This window comes from Phyllostomus discolor, chromosome 12 (assembly GCF_004126475.2).
Source record: "Phyllostomus discolor isolate MPI-MPIP mPhyDis1 chromosome 12, mPhyDis1.pri.v3, whole genome shotgun sequence".
NCBI lineage: Eukaryota > Metazoa > Chordata > Mammalia > Chiroptera > Phyllostomidae > Phyllostomus > Phyllostomus discolor.
The window spans coordinates 22,611,125-22,628,320 of NC_040914.2; the positions used below are offsets into that span (position 1 = coordinate 22,611,125).

Genomic DNA, 17,196 nt, shown 5'->3' on the forward strand with positions numbered 1-17,196 from the left:
GTTCCTTACACAGAGATAAGATTGCTGTGATGATTGAATGATATCATGCAGCAACTGCCAACGGTTGTCCCGCAAGAATTTTTAAAACATGCAATACCTGGCTATTTAGTCAGGAGTATTGACCTCACCTCCTTTTTAGTGTAAAATTAAAAAAAAACAAAACAATGACAACAGCCAACACAACAGTAGCGGTCCAGTGTGAATGAATCAAACATTATACCTATTTTTGTGTCAGATCGACAAAAAATATATATTTGGAGGTGTGCAACAGAATTTTGGTAGTTTGTGTGTGTCATAAGATGAAAAGGTTTGAAAATAGGTAATAAAATGTGTAACCAATATCCAGCCCAGGGCCTATCCCCCAAGTACATGTTCAAAAAAGGGCTTGTTTGTCATTATTATTTCTATTGTTAGTAAGTAATAATAAATTTTTAAAGACCAAAATATGTATTTACCAAATACCTAGGTTCAGAGGCTTAAGAGCTTTGGAAGAAATCAGTAAAAAAATTATTTATATATATATAAATATGTGTGTGTATGTATGTATGTATATATATCTCCATCCCTTGCATATGCATAAGCATTAGTTTGTTTATGTAGCAAAAATCTCCCAATTGAATAAGTATAAATAAATAAATTTATAAATGGAAAAGAAACAAAGTAACTCTTAAGCATGGATATCAGAAATCGTCGTGATATCGTGATAAAAAAGCGAAGTATAGAATAATGTGAGCCCATCTGGGCACACACAAAAAGAAAGGGTGGTATAATGTATGCGTATGGATGTATAGAATTCCTCTGGAAAGACACACAAGGGATTGGTAGGCATAAGCTGTCCCCAGAGAGAACTGGCTGGTCAGGGTGCAGGGTGGCGGTGGGGTGAACGCGTTTTGCACGCTGGAGCCCTAGAACTGTATACCTACCATCACCTGAATGTCTTCCCTAAATGTCCCCTGGGCCCCTGACAGGCACTAAGTTCCAACCTGTACATAGCATCTTCCCTTTCCTGCACCCTCTTCTTCCCGCTGGCTCTCCACTGAGAACGACGCTTGTCCCCTCAGATCGTGGGCCAGTCCCCTGGGAGTCTATCTCCTTCACACCTTCCCCTTGGGTCACCTCCCAGACCTGCCTCCACACGTTCACTGCCCCAGCCCCTCCTCCCCGTCCCCAGGGTCCCAGCCCCAGCTAAGGCATCCTCTTCCCCAGCCTGCCAGCCACCACGGGGCCCAGCGGGGTCTTTCTGACACCCACATCTGCCCCTGCCCCTCCCCTCGCTCACAACCCTCTGGGCTCCTGTTCAATCTCAGGAAAAAGTCCCCAGCCTGGCCTCCCAAGCGCTTCCGATCCAGCCCCGCCCACCACCTCGGCCTCGTCTCTGCGCTCCCGGGCTCCTGTCCTCTAAGGCTCCAGTCAGCCTTGACTGCTGCGCTCCTCTCCCAGAACCGGCCCCGTTTCCGCCTCTGGGCTTCTGCTCAAGCTGTGCCCTCAGCCTGGAACGCCCTTACGGCCGCCCTCTCCCTCGGCCACTCAGATCTAACTTCTCCCTGTTGCTGGAGGTCATGCCACGAGCAAGCTCTGCCTCCTCCGCGGGTCCTTCTGACTGTCTCCCGCTGGAAGGCTGCCCCTCCCGCCCTGGGCTCCCACAGCTGCCGGCCTCTCCCTCGCTCGTACCCCATCACCCTTGGATTGGAACTGTCTGCCTCTGGGTCAGTCTCCTCCTGCAGACTGGGAGCTCCGTCTGCAAGGGCAGCTGTGGGTCTGATTCACCTTTGAGTCCCTAGCGGGTGGATGGGTGGGGGCGATCGCGGCGGCGGGAGAGGGAGGGGCAGGAGGCAGGGAGAGAGGGGAGAGGCGCAGACCCTGATGGGGAGGCGGGGGGTAATGGGGAGGTGTGTGTGCGTGTGTGTGTGTGTGTGTGTGTGAGAGAGAGAGAGAGAGAGAGAGAGAGAGAGAGAGAGAGAGCCAGCGCGAGCGAGCGCGCAGCAGGCACAGGGCAAAGAGGCTGGCCGAGAGGAGGAAGGAAGGCAGGCGCGGTGGAGGGAACGAGTTGCCGATCCCGGAGAGACGGGCCGGGCCACGGGAGGCGGAGGGAGGGAGCGGCGGGAGCACCGCGGGCCCGCCGCCTCCCGGCCCCTTTTGTCCCTTCCCTCCCCCCTGCGTCACGCTCCCCGGCCGGCCTCCCGCCCGCGCCCTCCCCCGCCCGCTCCTCCTCCCGGGCTGGATGGAATTTTTTCCCCTGGACCGGGGCCAGCGGCGGGGCAGGGGGAAGCCAGGCGCGCTGGGCAGGGCGGCGGGAGGGGCCGGGGCGGGGGCCCCCTGGGGAGGGGGCTGGGCCGCGGGGTCCCGGGCGGGGAGCTGGGCCGAGGCGCCCGGGGAGTCGCGAGGAGGGAGGAGGGTGGCGGGGACGCGGAGGCTGGGGAGAGGCCGTCGGGCAGCAGAGGCGGGCGGAGGATGGAGAGCAGCCGGCGGCCGTGGGCCCGAGAGACCCATCCCTGCGACGCGGGAGCCGCGGAGCCGTGAGTCTGCGGAAGGGGCGGGGGAGGGGCCCTGGGGCCGGGACTCCGGGGTCCCCGAGGGAGGAGGCGTCCGGGGGCCGAGGTGGCAGAGATCCTGGAGGGGGGGCGGGGGCATGCTGGGGACGCAAGCTCCCAAATTCTTGGAGGAGGAGACTGGGGGCCTGGATTCCGGGGTCGGAGAAGGAGAGGGCGGGGAACACCTCCCGGATTCCACTTGGAGGAGACGTGGGCTGGGGTAGCCAGGCTCCGAGCTGAAGGAGACAGGGGGCAAGATGCCCGCCCGCGCCCTCGGGGTAGGTGCGGGAGAGAGTCTGGCTTTGGAGGTGCCTCTGGTGGCGGAAGGGTTAACGTCTGGCTAGAGCGGCGGGGGAGGGGCAGGGAAGAGGCTGCGGGGCTTTGAGGGGTCAAGGGTGAGCCGTGCCAGTGGGAGGGGGCCGCGGAGGAGGGGGGAGGTTGTCTGGGCTGCCAGACAGGCCAGGGTCAGCGGCGGGGGCAGGGGCTGTCTGGCGGAGCAGAGGCCCTGCATCCAGGCTCCCTTGGGGACCTGGGATTCCAGGCCCCAGCCCCCTCCTCCCTGAAACCTGGGAGTTCGCAACCCAGCCCCCTCCCTCAGAATTCCAGAACCTGAACCCCTAGCCCCCTTCACCCCAGGACCCAGGAGTCTGGCTTCCCGGCCTCTTCTCTCAGATCTGGGAGTCCACTCTCCGGCCCCCACCTTCCACGAGACCCCAGAGTTCGGGCCCCCAGCCCCTTTCTCCCCAGAACCCAGGAGTCCCCACCTCCTCTTTTGCCCCAGCTGGAGTCCATCCCTACGGGGGTTAAGGGGCGGGGCCATCTGGTTGCCATGGTGCCAGACTGTTTGGGTCTGCTCTCTGACCCTTGGGGGCTCCCCAGGGTCTGCAGAGAGGGGGAGGGGGACCCAGACCTGGAGGAAGGCCCGCGCCAACCCCTTCCCCAAATCGGGCCTATGGGCCCAGGGAGTTCCAGTATTCACCAAAGCCTTGTCCAGTGACCTTGAACAAGCCCTGACCCTTCTCTCTGTGTCTCAGTTTCCCCAAGGAGAAATTTGCTGGGGAAGTGGGGAGATGGTCAGGTCCTACAAATCTTTAAGATTCTCAGCTTCCTCTCTCCTCTCATCCCCCTCCTCAGGCCCCAGGCAGCCCCGGGGCATGCTGGGAACCCAGGCCTGGGCTCTGGGCCAGGTTGTTGGGGGGGGGGGGGGCGGGGGCAGCCTCCTCCCTTCCCCTTCCTCCCCACCTTGGCCTGACTCTCGCCCCCGCCGGAGGGTCTGGGAGGTTGGGAAGGAGGGAAGGGGGATGAGAGCTGGGACCGTAGACCCGTCTCTGGCCCCCGCCTCCCCCTTTCCTCCTCCGCCCCCTTCCCGCCTCTCCTCCCCCTCCTCAGCAGGTCGCTACCCCAGCCCTGGGCCCCTTCTCCAACCACCCCCACCCCACCCCCAGCTCCAGACCTGGCTCGGAGCGGCGAGGGGGAGGGAGAGAAGGAAGGAGAAAGACTGAGAGAGAGAAGGAGAAGGGAGGGAGACAGCAAGAGAGAAGGGAAGGGGGGGAAGGGAAGGGAGGAGAAAGACCTAGGAGGGAGGGAAGGAGAAAGAGGGAGAGGAAAGGAGAGAGACAGAGACCGAGGGAGAGAAGGAGGCAGAGATGAGAGATGGAGAGAAGGGGGAGGGGAGCAGGGCGAGGGAGTGAGACTGGGAAATTGAGGGAAGAGAATTGAGAGGGACAAAGACAGAGGGAGGGAGGAGGAGAGAGGGAGGAAGAAAGACAGAAGGTAAAGAAAAAGCATGAGAAGAGGGAGAGAGAGAAGAAAACGGGAGTCTGAGAAAGGCGCTGAGAGAGAAGAAAAAGACAGCGGAGCCGAGGGAGAAACACGCCGATGCAGGAGGCGGTGGGAACCAGGTGAGACCGAAGCTGAGACAGCCAGGCGGCCGCAGGACGTGAGACAGAACCATAAAGATGGAGCTGCAGCTGGGGCAGTGAGCGAGACAGAGAACTGGCCAGAGGGAGAGACCCCCCAGGTGCACAGACTCTTAGCCCAGGGGTGGGAGGGTGGGTGCTGGGTGCCGCCCACCTGGGAAGCCTCCCCTCTCCCCCGCCAACACTGGCTGGCATTGACCAAGTCCCTGCACCTCTCTCGGGCTCAGCCTGCCCACCTGCAAAACGGGGGGGAGGGGCTGCTGATAGCGCCCGGATCTCTGGGCTGAAATGGCAGGGGCCCAGGGCAGTGTTGGAGCTCAGGGATCGTAGCTGTCGTCATTATAAATGATGAGAGGCCAGAACAAGGAATAAGAGAAGGGGGAAAGACCCAGAGAGGCTTTGAAGCTTTCTTATGCCCTGGCCTGCCTCAGCCTGATCCTGGATTCCCGAATCTGACAGGTGGGTAGGGAGCCTTCTTGCCCAAGGGGCCAAACTGCAAAGCAGGTGAGATTCCCTCTGACCCTGCATCCAGGAAGCCAGGCTGCTGTGCCTTCCCCAGGGAGACAGGCCTGGCTGGACTCACCGGGCTGAGGGAGGAGGGGCTGGGGCCTGGACTCCAGGGACCTTGGGGAGGATGGGGCTGGGGGCCTGAACTCTTGGATCCCCCTTGAGGATGGGCCAGGGGACTGATTCCTGGGTTCCTTGGGGAGGAGGGGGCCGGGGGCCCGGATTCCTGGGTCCTGGCACCCACCCGTAGAACCGACCTTGCGGGGCCTTCGCCGCACACAAGCTCGTGTCTGTGGGTCCGTGTCGGGGGCTCACCATCGCAGCTGGGGCCTCCCCGGCCCTCCCCACCCTCCCTGGCCCTCCTGGCCCCTGTCTGTCTGCCCATCCATCTGTCTGTCCACCTGCCGCGCCCCCCGGGCTGAGGTAGGAGGTTGTATAGTTGAGGAGGACACCCACGGAGATCACTATACGGCCTCCTAGCTTTCCCCAGGCTGCGCCCTGCACGGGACGCCCACCCGGCGGGGACCCCCAGCCCCTGCCCCACCCCGCTGGGCTCAGGGGGCTGCTGCAGGGACCCTGGGAGGAGGAGCAGGGCTGTCTCTCCTGTCCTTGTTCCTTCATTGTCTCTCCCCTTCAGCCTCAAAGACTTCCTCTCCCATGAAGAAATCTCTTCTGCTTTCTCTGTCTCTCCATCTCTCTCTTATTGTGCTTTCTGATGTCTCTCCAAGTCTGTTTCTGCCTCTGAGGCACTCACAGTGTCTCTGCGGCATCTCTATCTCTGACCCAGCCCACACCCCATCCCAGGGCCTGTCCAGCCACCATACACCGTATTGCCGGCCTCTGGGTCCCTGAGACCCTTTAACCTGTGAGGATGTCCAGGATCACAGGTGAGGTTCTTGGGAGCCTGGCATCCGGCCCAACCACAGCTTGAAGATTGCGGGCGTGACCCCTGACCCCTGACTCTCTGACATCCTTCCCTCCCTAAAAACCCCAAGCCTGACATTTGACCTGCAAATGAAATCTGACCTCTGACCTCATACCATAAGCCCCTCCCCATCCCACAATGACCTCACAAAGGTCACCAGCTTCTTGCCTACCCAAGACCCTTTGCAATGGTTCAGTTGGCTCCAGCAAGTGCTGTCCCATGCGCCATGGTGGCCCTCACAGTCTTTGGGGCACCCACTTGGGCCTGCCTCTTCTGCTTCACATCCTACAGTGAGCGCCTCCTTGTCTGCCAGACCTTCGTGGGCATGGAGGGTCCCAAGCTCAAGAAGTGTGAGGAGGCGTTCACAGCTGCCTTTCAGCGCCTCCAGGACACCGAAATCAGTGAGGAGACCCCACCACATCCTCCAGGGCACTGGGGGTGTGTGGCGGGAGAGACCCAGGAAGGAGACAACAGACCAGTAGACAGATGGGGGACATAGACTCAAAGAAACAGGAGCACAGAGACTGGGAGGGGGTGCAGAGACTCAAAGAGACAGAGGGATAGAGAGAGAGGACAGAGTCAGAGGCACAGGAGAAGAGAGACTGAGGAACAGATTCAGGGACAGGAGGAAGGAGACTGAAGGACAGACTCAGAGGAGACAGGCACAGGAGGAGGAAGACAGGGCAGGAGAAGAGAGACTGAGGGACATACTCAGGCACAGGAGGAGAGAGTGGGGAACAGAGACTCAGAGAGGGGACAGTAAAGACTAAGGGAGACAGACTCAGAAGGACAAGGATTTAAACATGGTTGGCCAGAGACTCAAACATAGACAATGTCTTGGAGACAGAGAATGTCCACATGGGGGGGGGGGGGGCTGCTTCCCTAAGCCTCTGCCCCTGCCCATTCCCAGACTATGACGAGAGAAGCCACCTACACGACTCCTTCACCCAGATGACCCACTCCCTCCAAGAGGTGGCCACCGCCCAGGGTGAGTGGGTGGGGATGGCGGCAGTGGGGATGTGGGCTTGGAGCCCCCAAGACATGGGTGCGTGCGCAGGATATGTGCGTCCCTGGAACGTGGCAGTGACAGACACAGATGGCAGTAGGTAGCCAGTCCCTTGTCAGGACATGATGGCAGGAGGGAAAAGGACAGTACAGAAAAACCTACAATCTGAAGCCAGTTGGGATCAGGTAGGAGTTTCGACCTCGCTGTGCAGCTTTTCCTGATTATGAAGTTCTGGACATGTCACTGCCTCCTTCTCTACCTCACCTTACCTACTTGTAAGGCAGGACAGCCTCCCTGCCTACCAAGATGGCTTTGGAACTTAGTGAGAGGGAGGGGCCCCTTGACGAGATGACCTCATAGTCATGTAGTCCTCATGCCAGAGCCTGGAACTGTGCTGGGAGGAAGGGAGTCTAGAGCTCTGTTGGGTAGTACAAACTGGCCTCAGAGATCCGGAAGCTTATGGGTTCTTTTTGTTTTGTTTTGTTTTGTTTTGTTTTTTCCTAATTTTTTAAAAAAGATTTTATTTATTTTACTTTTAGACAGAGGGGAAGGGGGGGGCGGAGAGAGGGAGAGAAACATCAATGTGTGGTTGCCTCTCACACGCCCCCCGCTGGTGACCTGGCCTGCAACCCAGGCATGTGCCCTGACTGGGAATGGAACCAGTGACCCTTTTGTTTGCAGGCCAGCACTCAATCCACAGAGCCACACCAGCCAAGGCAGTGTTGTTGGTTTGGGTTTTTTTTTTTTTTTTTTTTAATTAACCTTAGAAAGAGACATTGATTTGTTGTTACACTTATTTATCCATTCAGTGGTTGCTTGACCCCTGACCGGGGATCAAACCAAAAACCTTGGGACAATGCTCTAACAAACTGAGCTACTTGGCCAGGGCTACTCACAGGTCATTTCTACATCTGCCATTACTTCTTGTTTCCTGCTTTTGCCCACCAAGCATTTTGACAAAGATCCCCAAAGACAGGGAAGTTTCCATCCATCCAGCAGGTCTCCAGGGGTCCAGCATGAAGAAGACTTCAGCTGCGATCCCCCCACCCCCAAGAAGACCTGAAGAACTCAGAGCCAGCTGTGGAGGGTGGTGCAGGACCCAAAAAAATGCCCTTCCCTCCCTACAGAGGTTTTAAAAAAAAGGGAACAAGTGTCATCTGGGGCTGTGTATGGGACAGTCTGGAGTAGGGAGAGAGTAGAGGCTAGGAGGCCTGACCTGTTGTGGGGCCTGTGAAGATGGAGATGAGGTGACGGGTCTGAGAGAGTCGAGGGCAGGACAGATGAGGCTTGGGTCTGATGGGCAGTTTGGGGAGGGGCAGAGGAGGCTTAGAGGACAGTGCCTAGGGTTTGGCTCCACCTCTGGGTGGGTGGTGGGTCATCCCTGAGATGGGGGTCCTAGGGGGGAAAGCAGGGGTAGATGACAAGCTGGGCTACAACCCAGGGACTCTTAAGGGATCTGGGGAACATCCAGAAAGTAGCTAGATTCATGGGTCCAGGGTTCAGCTGAAAGGTTAGAGACTTGAGACTCAGTCCTGTGGGCAGGGGAAGGACAGGGTGAGCTCTGAGTCTAGAAAGATCCCCTGGGGCCCTGTGGAGGACTGACTGGAGGCCGGGAGCAGCGGGTGCAATATGTTCAACAGAGATTTAATGTGTCAGGAACAACATTTAGGACACAGCTGTGACCAGAACTAAAAACCACCTGCCCTCAGGTTGCTTATATTGCAGAGGGTGGGACAGACAATAAACATAATCAGTGAAATACTGTGGTACAATACATCAATTGGTGAACCGTGCAATGAAGGAAGACAAAAGGGCAAGGGAATGGGCCAGTGGGGCGATCATTCTAAACAGGTTGGTCAGGAGAGGCCCAAATGAGGACGTCCAACTGAGCAAAGACCTGAACAACGTGACAGTGAGGGCCTTGCAGAGAACCTGTGGGGAAAGCATTCCAGACACGGGAGAGCCAGAGCAAAGGCCCTGGGGCCAGTGGGGCTGGAGGGGCAGCACTGAGTGTGAAATTGAGATGAGATGAAATCAGAGGCAGCAAGGGGCCACATCCTGTAGGACCTTGTAGGCCAGCGGTCCTTGAGCCCCAGTGTATGTACCTTCAGAATCTCTCAGGAGCTTGTTAAAATGCAGAGTCCTGGGCCTAACCCTCCATTTCTAACCAGTAGGTCTGAGGTATGGCCCAGACATGGATGTTTCTAACAAGTTCCCAGGTGATGCTGCTTCCGCTCCTGGAACACATGTTGACAACATGTTGGACTGACTGTGACCTTGAGATGGGGGGAGACATTGGAGGATTTTTAAGGAGAAAGAGACAGGATGTGACTAAGGCCATGTGGGACAAGGGCAGAAGCAGGGAGACTAGTGTCGGCTCAGATCAGTCCCAGTGCTCCAGATGGGCCAAGATGAGTCTGAACTGAGGGAGGTGGGGCACCTGGATGGAGAAGGAAGTTCCAGGATTTGACCACGTGCTACACCTGCTCCGTCCATGGGAGAGGCTGTCTGCCAGACAACTATCTGTGTTAATTATCTTTCTAAAGGATATCCTCATACCAGCCCTGTGAAGTGGGGTGTTAGAGCCCCATTTTCCAGATGGGGAAGTTTCTCAGCTGAACAGGGAGGACGGGCCCAGGAGATACCTGGACCGGACGTATGTGGGGTAAGGGCAATAAAAGAAGCAATGTTGGCTTCTGGGTCTTGCCCAGATGGAGAATCCGAGAGAGGGACATGCTGCCTTAGAGTGGATCTCAACGGTGGCAGGTGATACTGTTTGTGTACATGAACCATGGGGTGGGTAGTGTGATGTAGAGAGGAAGGCAGTATGCCCCAGGCACCGGTTACACATGGAGCCCAGGAGCCCGACTGGGCCACTGTCCTACCTTCTCCATGCCTCCGTTTCCCAATCTCAAATTTGGGAGTGATTCTTCTATAACACTCACCGTGTGCCAGGCACCATTCTGAGCAGTTACAGACATTATCTCATGCAGTCACTGAATGTTACCTGGCACATAATTTGGGGTGGGGATGCTTTTATGTGGTATGGTATTAAATGTGCCCCCAACCCTGTGAAGTAGACACTGATATTGTCCCCATTTAATAAATGAGGAAACTGAGGATCAAGGTTAAGTAATGTGGCCAAAATCATGCAGGGGGGTGGGGGAGGTCTTGTGATGGATATCTCAGATGTGAGTCAGGTATGCTCATACACAGAAGAGCCAGGACTCAACCCCAGATCTTCGGAAACATTTGGAGCTCTTAACCATAGGCACCTCTTTTGAGAAACTTCACAATGTCAACCTGCACCACTTCGTGGTTCCCTTGGTATTTTTCTTGATCCTTGACCTCTGCACATTTCACTCCATCTCCCCTGGTTTGATTGACAGAGCACCCCAGTCTCCTGGCTCACTTGGTATGTCCTACGCTCACCCTCACCGTGAATCACTTGGTTTGGCCCATAGATATTTCTTAGATGACTCCTCCAACATCCTGGCCTTTCATTTGAGCATCCCATTCTGACCACATCCTCCTGATCATCCTGCCATCTCCAGACCACATGCCTGTTCTGTGGCCAAGAAGAGACCTCTAAGTCCCTAACTCTTCATTTTGAACCGACTTCCTGGCTTAGGTGCCCCTCTCTCCCACTTATACCCAGTGATCATCACTTCAGCCGCTTGCCAGTATCTTCCATTCATTCCCTTTAGGTATGGTTGTACATCACAGGGGGCCTGTGATGGCTGAAGCAAGTGAGAAGTTTTTTTCTCCCAGGTGAAATAAGGCTTGGCATGGGCACTTATGCCTAATGAGACAGCTCCATTTTCTTGGGAACCCAACATCCAGCTTTCTGCTCTGCCATCCCAGGGTATACCCTTTGTCTCTGGGTCTTATGTGACTAAGAGCTCCAGCCATCAAATACAAGTTTCAGGCAACAGGATAGAATAAGGAAAAGGAATGTGTAAGATGGCACCACTTTAAGGCTACTTCCTGTGATTCTCAGAAGACACTTCCACTTGTATCTCCATGGCCAGGACTTTGGTCACGTGACCATAACTAGGTCACATGATTGCAGGTAGCTGCAAGGGAAGCTAGGAAATGTAGTCTTTGCTAAGGGTGTTTTTCTGGCCAAAATAAAGTGTTTTGTTACTAAAGAGAAAGATATTTGGAAGGCACTGGCAATCTCTATGTATTAGTTTGCTGAAGCTGCTGTAACTACCAGAGACTGGGTGGCTTAAACAACAGAAATTTATTTTTTTCTCAATTCTGGAAGATGGAAGTCCAAGACCAAGGTGTTGATGTCAGCAGGGTTAGTTTCTTCCGAGGCCTCTCTCCTTGGTTGTAGTTGATCATCTCTCTCTATCTTCACATGGCCTTTTCTGTGAATCTCTTATAAGGAAATCTGTCATATTGGATTAGGACCCACCCTAACAATATGTTAGTTTAATTAGCTAAGTACAGTTACATTCTGAAGTACTGGGGGTTAGGACTGAAACATACAATTTGGGAGGAACAGTTTAGCCTAAACTGATTTCCACATTCCTGATTTCCAGAACAACTTCTACCACTAAATCAATCCAGCCATCCACTTTGGAAAATGTCACAAAACCTTGCAGTTTAGAAGCTCTTACAATGGTCAAAACTCAAAACACCCATAAGTGAAAGAATGACAGAAGAGTAGAAATGAATTGAGGTGGGGACTATGGAGAGGTGGCAGGTACATGTGCTGATTAAAAAGGGTGGCTGTTTCTAAACTCCAGCTAATCGTGGCCTCATGGAAATTCTGTATCTGTGTTACAGCTTTTCCAATTTTTTTTTTTATTTTTAGAGGGGATGAAAGGGAGAGAAATATCTGTCAGTTGCACGCTCCCAACTGGGGACCCTGCTTGCAGCCCAGGCATGTGCTTTGACTGGGAATCAAACCAGTGACCTTTCAGTTCGCAGGCCAGCACTCAGTCCACTGAGCTATTCCAGCCAGGGCTCCAATATTTTAAAAAAATAGATGCCAAACATTCTCTGTGACTTTCCCAATTTTACAAATGGCAAGTGGGTCACTTTTTATTCTAACATTTTCCAGACTAAACATCACACATCCAAGTGATAGGCTTGGGCCACAGGCCACCACCAGTTGTAGTCTCCATCCCAGTAGGATACTGGATTTTTATACATAATTACTGAGCACTTTCTGAGACTCGGGGCCTGCTCCTGGGTTCTGGGGACACAGCAGTAAAGAAGGATATGTTTACTTAAGAGAACGACTTTAAATTATCACCCTATATATAAAGTAAATAATTACAAACTGAAGAGAGCTATGATGCAATGAATGGGGAACTAAGACAAAAACAGAACTCGATTAAGTTAGATTTGTGGTCATGAAAAACCTCTAAGCAGATGGCACAAGATATAACAAGCTCATGAACGCTCAAACCCGTTTCTAACACACTTATGAGAGTCACCACTGCCCATGTATGTATGCACTGCCTATATAAGACATGACATGAAGGATGAATAGGAAGGGGGTAAAGAGGTACTAGAAACAGAAGCCAGCATGTACAAAGGCCCTGAGGTGCCAGAGAAAACGCTACTTTTCCAGTTAGAAGTGAAATATGGACGAGGAATAGATTAGAGTGAAAGGAAACGGCGGCACCTAGGTAACCTCGGTGAGGAATTTGATCTTTATCCTTTCCTTTCCCCTTAACAAGGTAAACACAGATAATACAGAGAAGGGCTTCCATCGGAGAGCGGGTCAGGAGGCAGAAGGAAGGAGATTGGGGATTTGTCAGCCTTCCTGGTAGACAGGGTGGGAGGAGGTAAGAAGAGATGCTGTATATACCGGAGACATCACGGGCGAGAGGGGCTGGGGAAGAGGCACAGACACCATGACAAGGAGGCCAGTAGAGCTCGCCCGGGCAAGTAGGGAGGAGGCGGGGCGAGGTGGGGGGCGTAGGAGGAGCGTCCTCACCACAAGGCCTCCCTCCACCTCCAGGGTCCTTTGAGGTGGCCTTCCTTGATGCCGCGGACCAAATGCGGAAGGTCATTACACAGCTTAAAGAAGGTAAACTAGATTCCATCTCCTTCCCGCACGTACACACACAATTAGGAAATCCGAGCCCTAAAACGGCCATCCGCTCCCTTCAGGCCAATCCCCTGGTGGATCTCTGAACAGCTTTCCCTCGGTGAGATGCAGGCTCTTCTTTCTCCCTAGTGGGCCGCTCGGCATCTGGCCCCGCCCCTTCGATCTGAGGTTTCCTCCCCAGCGAGGGTCCTTCTAGGCCCCGTCCTGTCCCAGGTTACCCCAGGTCTTTTCCAGGATCTCTGGCTCTGGCCCTGAGCACTCTCTTAGAGTGGGCTACTTACTTTAGGCCTGGACACACCTCTAACTGGGGCCCCGAGAATCGCCGAGGGTCTAGCCCCGTCCTCTCGGTGGAATATACCAAGGCCGGCCCCGCCTCCTTAGTGCGGGCCTCCGGCCCTTAGATGGCCATCAGCAAACTCATGCCTGACCTTTAAGTGGAATTCTGCAGGCCAGGTCGGACCCCCAGGTGGAATACAACAGGCCTGGTCCCGCACCCCCCCCCCCCCCCCCACCGAGGAAGGCAGACGGAGCTTCAGGTGGGCACCTCCCTACACTTCCAGGGTAGTAACGCTTCCTATCTCTCCACAGTCCCGGCCTGCATCCCTCCCTGCGGTAAGAACGTCATTCAAAGCTCAGAATTGGCGGGAGTAAGGGACGAGGTCAGGCCGGAAACAAGGGACTTCGAGTGAGACTGACGGGTTGGGTCTCAAACACGAAAGAGGCCGGTAAACCCTGGAGAAAAGTCAAGCAGGCATTGCTCACAAACATCATAAAGGGTGGATCCGAAAGCCAAAGCAAGCCAATAAAAATCCTACAGTCTGGAGAGTAGTGAGAGTCAGCCAATGAGCGCAGGGAAGGTGGGGACCAGAGTCTGGCTGGTGGAACCCAGGGAGGCTCACAAGACCCTAAGGGACCAAGGGACCCGGGCTGGGGAAGGCCAAGTAGAGCCCAGGCCCTTCGTTCCCTCCCGCAGGACTCCAGGAGCTCTCCCGGCGTTTCCGCTGCCACGGGTGCTACTCCACGGTTTGCGACCTCCCGCTGGACTGCCCAGGTGAGGGGCGGGGCCTGCAAGGGTAGGAACCAGAGGCACTGGAGAAAAAGAGAACTGAGATAGGGGAGGAACGTGGTCTGGGGCGGGGCCGAGGGGTGACGCGGGCTCGTCTCCAGTTCAGGACGTGACAGTGAATCGGGGAGATCAGGCTATGTTCTCTTGCACGGTGAACTTCCAGTTGCCAAAGGAGGAGATCACCTATTCCTGGAAGTTCGCAGGAGGAGGTGTGAGTCGGGGCATGGCCAGTGTGAGGGGTTTAGGAGGCGGGTTAGGCTTCCTAGAGGATGGAAGCTGGGGTAAGGCTAGCGGGAGCTCGGTAGGCTTTCAAGCTTCGTGCTAGGAGGGGATCCCGGCATTTAGGGGAGGGATCTCGGCTCACGGTGCCGGATCCGGGCTTGGGGATTTTGCATAATGGTTTAGGGAGCGTGAGCAAGTTTTAGGTCCCAGGGGGCGAGGTCAATATTTAGGAGGCGGAGCTATGCACAAACGAGTGAGAGCAGAGGCCCGAAGGCGCGGCTTGATCGGGGGCGGGGCTTGTGCGTTAAGGGTTGTGAGTCCAAGCCGAGAGAGTCTGACCTGGGTTTAGGTCGGCCCTGCTCCTGCTGCCGCTTCAGCCAAAGTGTTCCGTAGGTCCGGACCCAAGACCTGTCCTTCTTCCGAGAGATGCGGCGGGCCCATGGATACCTGGCCCGGATACGGCCCGTGCAGCCAACGCACCACGGGACCTTCTCGTGCGTGATCTCGCACGATCAGCGCCCCCTGGCGCGACTCTACTTCTTTCTTAACGGTGCGGACGGGATTGCGCGGAAGACTGGTCTGCCGGGGGCGGAGCTTGCGTCCCGCTGACGTGCGCGTCCCCGCAGTGACTGGTCCGCCTCCGCGTGGGGAAACTGAGCTCCAGGTTTTATTTCGGGAAGTGCTTCGTTGGGCGCCGCGGGAGACGATCGAACACTGGAGGCCTAACCTGGGCGAGCTGCTGGCCAAGCCTGGGGCTCTGACGCTGAGCAACCAGTGCCTGCTCGCAGCCGCCGCCGCCTTTGCTTCAGCCGGTGTGACCCTGCTGGCGTGGTGAGTTCCCAAGACCCCGGCTCCCAGCATCTGGCGCTCTCCTTCTTCCCACCCGGGTATCTAGCCCCCTCGTTTTACAGACCCAGGAGTCCAGCCCCCAACTCGTCCTCCCACAAACCTGGGAGTGCAGGTCCCCGGCCCCTCCTCCCTCAGAACCTGGAGTCCCCGCCCCCAGCCCCTCCTCCCTCAAACCCAGGAGTCCAGGCCCCCCCCAGTCCCCACTCCCGCAAACCCAGGAGTCCAGCCCCCCAGCCCTTCCTCCCTCTGACCCTGGAGTCCAGGCCCCTATCCACCAGGACTCAAGTATCTGCTCCCCAACTTATCTCCCCCACACACATCTCCTTATTTCCCCAGGATGTTCTTTCGATGGTACTTCAGTGGCAACTAATAAAGGTATCTTTCTCTTCCTTATCCTATTTCCATTCCTAAAATAAAGAATATATTTCAGCTGTACAGATGGTTTCATCTTTGAAGGTGGTTATTTCCAATGTTGGTAGGGGCAGGGGCAGCATACCCCAAATGTGCCCGGAGGTCTGTGCTTCCATAATGACAGTGATATGAGCTGTCACAGTGCAGGCCCTGTGTTAAGGGATTGAAGTGCAAGCCCAGACCGCTCCCCAGATTTCCAGCAGCCTCTTTGACATTTCCAGCTGCAGAAGTGATTCTAATCGTGATTCTTTTCACCCTTTCTAGGGCCTGGCTCCGGCTGTTTCCTGCCTAAAATAACGTTTTCTCCCTTTTTTGTCCAGTTAACTCAGTTATGATTTCCCCTGAACAGCCTTTACTTGTATTAACTAATTCCCATGACAACTCTGTGCGGCCAGCACTGAATTTATTGGCCTGATTCCACCTCCATCTCATCCATCCCCCCTCCTTTACTCTCTAGTCCCATCTGGGGGCCTTTGCATGTGCTGTTCCTTGTACTTAAAATGACTCTACCTCACTGCACAGGTCCCAGCTTATCGCCCTGTTTCAGCACATGCACTGCACTTGTACCTAATGTGAACTTATTTTTTTTTTATTTAGTTTTGTGTTCTCCCCACCTAAAAGATACACTCCCTCTGAGCATGTACTCATTCTCATTCACTGATGTCTTCATTCACTCCGAATATTTACTGAGTGTTTACGCCAGGCGTTTCCAAGGTGCTGTCAAAACAGCAATGAAGAAATCAGAACAGATGAAAATCTGCACCCTCGTAGAGTTTAGATGCCAGTGGGCAGTCCGCCTATAAACAAGAAAATGAAGCAATATAACAGGCATTAGGTCATATAATAACATGTGCAGTGGAGAAGTGAAAGCAGGGAAACTGAGATGGGAAAGGTTTGAGGGGATGAAGGGAGCAAGAGGAGCTTTGAAGAAGGCCTCACATTTAAATAAAGAAGGGGGTGAGCCCCAGCCAAATGACTCAGTCAGTTGGAGCGTCTTCCAATACACCAAAAAGTTATAGGTTCAATCCCCAGTCAGGGCGCATACCTAGGTTGTGGGTTTCATCTCCATCTGGGTCTTGTACAAGAGGCAACTGATGGATGTTTCTCTTTCACGTCAATGTTTCTCTCTTAAATCAATAAACATCCCTGGGTGAGGACTTTAAAAATAATAGTAAAATTAAAAAGGGGGTGAGATGTAAGCCATGTGGGTATTTGTTTTTTTTCTTTTTTTACTTATTGATTTGAGAGAGAGAAATATTGATCTGTTCCACTTACTTATGCATTCATGGTTGATTCTTGTATGTGTCCTGATGGGGGATCGAACCCGCAACCTTGGCATATATGGACGATGCTCTAACCAGCTAAGCTACCCAGCCAGGGCTAAGACACAGCTTTTTTTTTTTTTTTGCATTTTTTTTATTACCATTTATCTCCCCATACACTCTTCCACCTCCACCCACCCCAGTTCTCCCCATCTGGGTATTTGTGTTATGACTGTTCCAGCAAAAGAAATGGAGAAGCAAAGCCCTAAGTCAGGAGTGTGCCTGGTTGTGTGTGTGGCAGCAGGGGAATGTGGGGACTGGCAGTGCAGCTGATACAGGGCTTTAAGAAATGAGTATGTGGTGAGGTCATGGAGAGCACAGGGCTCCAGGTCACGCAGGACCTTGGCCACCGTAAGGTCTGGATT

At 54.6% G+C, this 17,196-nt stretch overlaps 1 protein-coding gene across 1 annotated transcript; it reads left to right on the forward strand.

The window, feature by feature from the left end:
• The first annotated feature begins 4,324 nt into the window (after positions 1–4,324).
• Positions 4,325–15,533, forward strand: SPACA6 (sperm acrosome associated 6). Its single transcript, XM_028529808.2, has 9 exons — positions 4,325–6,283; positions 6,793–6,870; positions 12,872–12,940; positions 13,550–13,573; positions 13,935–14,012; positions 14,129–14,238; positions 14,643–14,799; positions 14,876–15,080; positions 15,435–15,533. The coding sequence occupies exons 1-9, from the start codon at positions 6,070–6,072 to the stop codon at positions 15,466–15,468; spliced, it is 969 nt and encodes a 322-aa protein (XP_028385609.1). The 5' UTR covers positions 4,325–6,069; the 3' UTR covers positions 15,469–15,533.
• Positions 15,534–17,196: the final 1,663 nt, after the last annotated feature.